Here is a 6,465-nt window from a genome sequence, read left to right as displayed (position 1 = left end):
ATTGGTGCATTAAAGTAAAAAAAAAAAAAAAGTATTTTATTTTTAATGTTTGAAATTACAATATGTAAATAAATGTCAAAAACACTGATAATTTAGTAGCACTGTTAAATGTAAACTTTAGCAAAACTCAAAAATAAATATTCAATTTTTGTACTATGTTTTGATGCCTCACCCATTGGTGATTTATTTTAAAATGATTTATTTTAGTCTTTGGTGTTTTATTTTTTATTTATTTGATTATTTAGATGATGTTAGTGTAGAATTTTTACATAAATAATGATAGGCCTATTTTTATAAGCTTATATTTATAATTATAAATAATCATTGGCTTATTGTATTGGCCAGAAGTTCAATATTGGTGCATCAAAGTCAAAAAACTTTGATTTAAATTTTGGCATTTCAGTCAAATTCGAATGATATTTTTTCTCATTTAAATGATTTTGCCTTCATCAGATGCTCACTCAAAGTTGATTTTTGAAAATATTGATAATTTTATAACATTTTTAAATATAATCTTTAGCAAATCTCAAAAATAAATATTAATTTTTATACTATACTATGACCGGTATGTACTAGAGCCGAATCAGAATGCAGATTTCGGTGCCTCATTTTAGTGCCACTTAAATGCTTGAGCGATCGATTGAAATATTTGTTCTCTGGTTCTCCGAAACGGACGTAAGGATCACCGGCACCGCACGTAAAAAATAATTTCCAGACTGAGAAAATTCACGAACGCAAGTCGGAAAGCTCTAATAATACATATCCAGCACATCTTTGTAGTAACGCGAGTTAAGTTCTTTGCGAGGGCGCCCTCTGGCATCCAGTATGAATGAAACAGACATTAAATGTGTTTATAGCGCTCAATAATGGCCAATCATCCTATTTAGGGAATTTTTTTTTAAGTATCGGTTCAGGCACCGTTTAGGCACTGGTTCCGTTTTAAAAGTATCGATTTGGCACCGGTATCGTAAAAAACCCAAACGATACCCAACCCTATCTATGAGATTGTGATGTGTAAATTCAATTGTAGCATTTAAAATGACAAGTATGATATATATTATGTGATTGTTTAGACACAATAATATGGAATTTTATATAAATAATAATAGGCTTATTTTAATAAGCTTGTATTTATAATTATAAATAATAATGGGCTTATTGCATTGGCCAAAATTCAAGAAAAAATTTCAATATGATTTAAAAAAAATAAAATTTAAAATGATTTGACCAATAATATTGCTATATACAATATATATATAGAATTCTGTGTACATATTTATAATATATTCTAATATTAATGGAGCCGTAATCTTATAGCTCTGTATGATCAGCTATTGTCTCATTTGTGGCTACTATTTTTATGTAAATAAAGTCTCATCCTCTGAGTAATAAAAATTCTCTTTAAGAATTAATATGCTTCAAACTTGTGATTTCTTTCTTGTTGTTCTGTCTGTGCCTCAGGCTGCAGGTTGGAGAGGACACTGAAGCTTCTCTTGAGGATCTGAGCGATTGTTCCTCAGACTCTGTGGAAGTGTGCTGTGAGGATTTAGGTGAGTCTCTCCTAAAAATACTCCAATATTCATGACCGCAGGGTTTTCTCATACAGGACTGTAGATGGTAGTGAGAACAGATCTGAGACTGTTGTTAGTCTCTGATATCTTCACAGTACTTTTGTGTGAGGGATGCTATGATTCAGATCGATCAAACTATAAGCAGATGCTGGTGTGGTAAATTTTGATTGTATCCATGTGAGGAGATTCATGTCTTTGCTGATGTAAGTTTCCACCGTCTGAAGCTCTTTTCAGATTCTTGATGGACTCAGTCAGACCTCATGTAGACCTCAAATATTAGTGAAAACCTGTCAGCTCATGTTTGCCAGACATGCTAACGAACAGAGACCAATCCGCTGATTTGGGATTGTGTTTAGTACTTTGACAAAGTAGTGCAATAGTGTTTTTTGTGGAAAATAGTTTTCGAGAAATGTGTTTTAAGATGTTACATGCCTTGATAATGTGTGGAAAGATTTGCAATTTATAAAAGTAGCTGATGCGACAGTTGTGTTTGCATATTTAACAGTGATTTTGTTGCTTTTAGGCATATTATATATATATGCTAATATGTGTCAGAATCCAGTGCTGTTTCATGTAAGTGTCGGATCAGAGTGATATGTTACGTGATATATACTGTAAGTATATCACAGAACAGATTTTTTTAAACACCTTTTTCTTTAGACAGATGTGAAGTTGATTAGAGACTTTTGAGATCTCCTTATAATTCATCAGCATTATGAGTTTATCAGTAATATCTCAGTTATTTCTTTTAGACGTAATTGAGATTAAATATAGTTTTCAGATCTTTTTTTTTTTAAATATATTTTTAATATCTTACCCCCGGTTTCACAGGCAAGGCTTAAGCCTATAGTCCCAGACTAAAATGTAAGTCTTAGCTGTTTCAACTGAAAGAAACTTGCACTGACTGATCTTAAAATATATCAGTGAATTTGTTTTGTCTCAAGATGCACACCAGTAATATTTTTTTCTAAGCATGTTTATAAAAACTTACTTAAATGTCCTAATTGAACTATGGCCTAATCCTTGTTTAGTCTAAGCCCTGTCTGTGAAACCGGGCCTTAGTTGTTGTTCTTAGAGATAATTCAGATTAACTGGATAGGCTACTTATTTACTTTAAGATTAATAATTAATAATAAGATTAATTTGATCATTTATTGCGTATAAATTATCAGTGAGTTTTGAATTTTTTTAATTGATATCTTTTTAATGCTTGAAGATATTTAATATCTTTATACTTTATATTTTATATCTTTATACCTCAGTTGTTTAGGCCTAAATAAGATCTTTTTTAGTATCTCTCTCTCTCTTTTTTTTTTTTTTTACAGTATTTTAAATTTCTCAGTGATTATTCTTCAACATAATTGAGATTAAATATATACTTTTCTGATCTTTTTAATGCCGCTCTCTCTCTCTCTTTTTTGGATATTTTAATATCAGTTGTTTCTTTTAAAAATATTTTTCAGGTCTTTTTAATAGCGCTTTTTTGCACATTCAAATTTAATTTTAATATCTCCTCTTTTAATAGATATTGTTAATGAGTTTTAATCATTTTTCTTATAATTGAGATTAAATTAATACTTTTCAGATCTTTATATTATTAGAATTATTATTATTATTATTATCTTTAATATCTCTTTTTCTAGATGTTGGTAATATCTCGGTTGTCTGTTAGATATAATAAGGTTAAACGGATACTTTTCAGGTCTCATGTAATTTTATGAATATAATTTTTAATATATAATTTTTAGATGTTTTTAATAAATATTTTTAAATCTTTTTTTTTTAGACAGCTTTAATATCTCAATTGAGAACAAATAGAGACTTGTAATCTGCTTAGTGTCTCAAACTGTGCTTAGATTTGCCAAAAGTTAGCAAATGAAACCTCAGAAATCTCAGTACAAATGCAAACGTTTGATCTAGATCTAGTTGACCTGCTTTTTATTGATCTAACTAAAATGAAGGACTATTGAATCTTTTTGTGACAACAGTTCAGTCCACAGGAAGTATGTTCTTCTTTTAATGATGTCAATGGAAAAATCCCCCACAGAACGACACGGCCACTCGTGACGAGTTCAAACAAAAGACCTCATTCTTCTCAGCCTAGGAAGATCAGAATTACCCCAGATGCCCCGGGACTAGCATGTGTTTGGCCAAGTGTCGGGACCCCCTGCAGGAGCGCGCTGAGCTTTTGATTGAGTCATTGTACCAAACTGGTCAGTTGCATCAGGCTGGTTATGGGCGATTCGTTTAAGTCACTGCCAGGCTTCTGTCAGACTAACAAGTCTCGTTTGTGAAGTGATAAAGACAAACAGAAAGTGGATTTGTGGCGTGCTATTACCTTATTTACGGTGGAGAGACTCAGCCGTCTTAATGCGTGTTGTGATGTAGGTAGCAGCATTGCTATGGTGACGCTTCTCCAGCGAAGCATTGCGGAGAACTCCTTAGAGAGATGTGTATGGAATATCATGAGCGATGATGCTAGGGACCATCTAAAAACAACACTGCGGTTTTATGAAGTGGATGGGTTGGAGGTGTGACGGAAATCATCTGGACTTGATTGATTTATTATAGAAAATAGTTTATTCCCACACTGCAAAACAGTCCTATTCTTAATTTTTTGGCTTGTTTGTTATACGCATATTTGAAACAAGTTTAATTTACTTAAATCTATAACATATGCACTGTGCACTATGTGACTGTTTTGTCTTGATCCATTGGCTCATTTAAGGATACACTTTGAGGATAAACACCACTAAATGTATTTAAATTTAATTTCTGACTCTGAATTTATAATCTTGACCTTGAGATTTTTATTTTGAGGGGTTGCACAGGTAAAGTTTGCTGACAAATATATCTGGATCATTTGCAGATCCTATTGTGCTGAAAATGGGTCTTTTTTTTGTTTTTGTTTGTTTTAATCATTTTTTTTTGCATCAAGAAAATTTAGTGTGATTTATATGTCTTATTCTATTGCCAGATCCATCTTATTTTAACCAAAAAAATAATAATTTTTCTTTTCTTTATGCTGCAATTATTTTTTTAGCCATTTTTCTTTTGTATGTTGTGTTGGATTATTTGTAGAATGGAATAACTAAAATATTCTTAATGTTTAAACAAAATGATGATTATATTGCATTTTTGTATTATACTAAAAACAATGTACATTGCATTTGCGTTAATAGATTGCAAATAGATAGATGGATATGTTTTTGCCATTTTTGTGTTAGATTATTTGCAGAACTATAAAGCTAGTGTATACATTATTATATTATACCACTAAAGGCAATATAGATAGATAGATAGATAGATAGATAGATAGATAATGTACAGTATGACATTTGTGTATTGGTAAATTGTCCCATGCATATGCAATGCATTTGAGAGAGGGAGGGGGGGAGAGGGGAGGGAGGACTGTTGTTGTGTGCAGCACTGCTGTCATTTGGCTGCTGCACGGCTCAGCGGCAAGACGGCCTGGTGAAGGGAGGAGAGAAAACGAGGGAGTGAGAGAAAGAGGAGAGAGAAAAGGAGAACCAGGGCGGCAGCTGCTGCAGCCTGACAGGAAGGAACGGAAAAAAATAAAGGGTGCACGGAATTAGCATTTTCTTCCCGTGCAAGAGAGAAAGAGCCGCACATTCATCCTCTCCTCCATGCTCTCACTCTTCTCTCATCCGGCCCTAAATGCTCTCCGGTAGAGGAAGACGCTTGGGGGTCGAATAAAAGACAGGCAGAGCAAGGGGACGTCAAGGGAAGGTGCAGGCATGGCTGCCAAGAGGGGCAAGTCCGGCGTGCCACAAAGCGTGCCACGGAGCGAGCTGAAGGTGTACCGTGTGGGCAGCACGGAGGGGCGCATCCCGGTGCCATCCAACCTTCGCAAACAGAGGTCCCTGACCAACCTGGCCGTGCTGACAGATGCCGAGAAGAAGATGCAACTCTATGAGCCCAAATGGTGCGACGACATGAGCAAAGCTGCCTTGGGACACCTGAAGATGGGCAAGCCCAAACCGGCGGCCGGCGGAGGGGCGGGGGGCTCCCAACTCTCTCGAAACCTGTCCAAATCTGACCACTCCCTCTTCCAGGGCAAACCCAAGATGTTCACCCCGCTCGCAGCACCTGGCGCCTTGGAAAAAGGCCAAAGTCGGATCCCTCGAGGCCCTTACGCGGAAGTAAAACCTTTGAGCAAGACGTCCGATGACTGCAAGTCCGACGACGATATCCTGTCCAGCAAAGCCAAAGCCAGCGGGAAGAAACCGGTGGCTGGGAGCTCCAGAGACCCAGAGGCTAAAGGTCAAGGTGAGGAAGGTGGCGATAAACCCTTCCTCAAGGTGGACCCAGAGCTGGTGGTCACTGTTCTTGGTGACCTGGAGCAGTTGCTCTTCAGTCAGATACTCGGTGAGTACAGTTTTTCCACTTTCACGCCCACTTACTACCAGCTGCAGTTGGCTGCTGAATGCCATGGATTGACTGGAAAATATCCAACCGAGTGCATGCTGTCGTGATTCTAAAGGTGGTCTCGGACAGCTGGACAATGCAGGGCTTTGTTCTGGGTAGCATGTGCATTGTTGTGCATCCGCCGTCTCTCGCACTTGTGGGCTAGAAATTGCGCTCAGATTATTCCCCTTGGCGTGTGTCCGATGATTGAATGACAGAATGCTCGGGGGCGTTGCTGATCTGCTTTTCGACGCCTGTCTGGTGCCGTGTGCTGGTGTTGCCGCTCTGCTCTCATCTGTAATGAGGTAATGGCTGCTATATCAGGGACACAGGTGGTACGAGAAAAGGAAGAGGCCGTGGAATACATAAAGGGAGCATAATTAATTCAGTTTGTAGTTTGTCATCAGCCTCCTTTGACTGCTGATGAATGTTGTTGTTGAACACATGAACAAAAGCATGCATGATC

General features: G+C 36.7%; 1 protein-coding gene across 6 annotated transcripts in view; it reads left to right on the top strand.

Annotated features, from left to right (window-relative positions):
• The window catches only part of nav1b (neuron navigator 1b), a 108,890-nt gene that overhangs the window by 25,350 nt on the left and 77,075 nt on the right, over nucleotides 1-6,465 (top strand). For 3 of the 6 annotated variants that reach the window (XM_016457145.1, XM_016457146.1, XM_016457144.1), the window contains exon 3: nucleotides 1,462-1,550. In XM_016457145.1, coding sequence (XP_016312631.1) covers nucleotides 1,462-1,550 — 89 coding nt within the window. Of the gene's footprint in view, nucleotides 1-1,461; nucleotides 1,551-5,009; nucleotides 5,961-6,465 lie in introns of those variants that run through there. The other 3 variants (XM_016457150.1, XM_016457148.1, XM_016457147.1) reach the window with 1 other exon arrangement.

This window comes from Sinocyclocheilus anshuiensis, unplaced genomic scaffold, assembly GCF_001515605.1.
Source record: "Sinocyclocheilus anshuiensis isolate Anshui unplaced genomic scaffold, SAMN03320099.WGS_v1.1 scaffold447, whole genome shotgun sequence".
Taxonomy (NCBI): domain Eukaryota; kingdom Metazoa; phylum Chordata; class Actinopteri; order Cypriniformes; family Cyprinidae; genus Sinocyclocheilus; species Sinocyclocheilus anshuiensis.
Note: the sequence above shows the minus strand (reverse complement) of the source record. Positions and strands in the feature narration are given on the sequence as shown.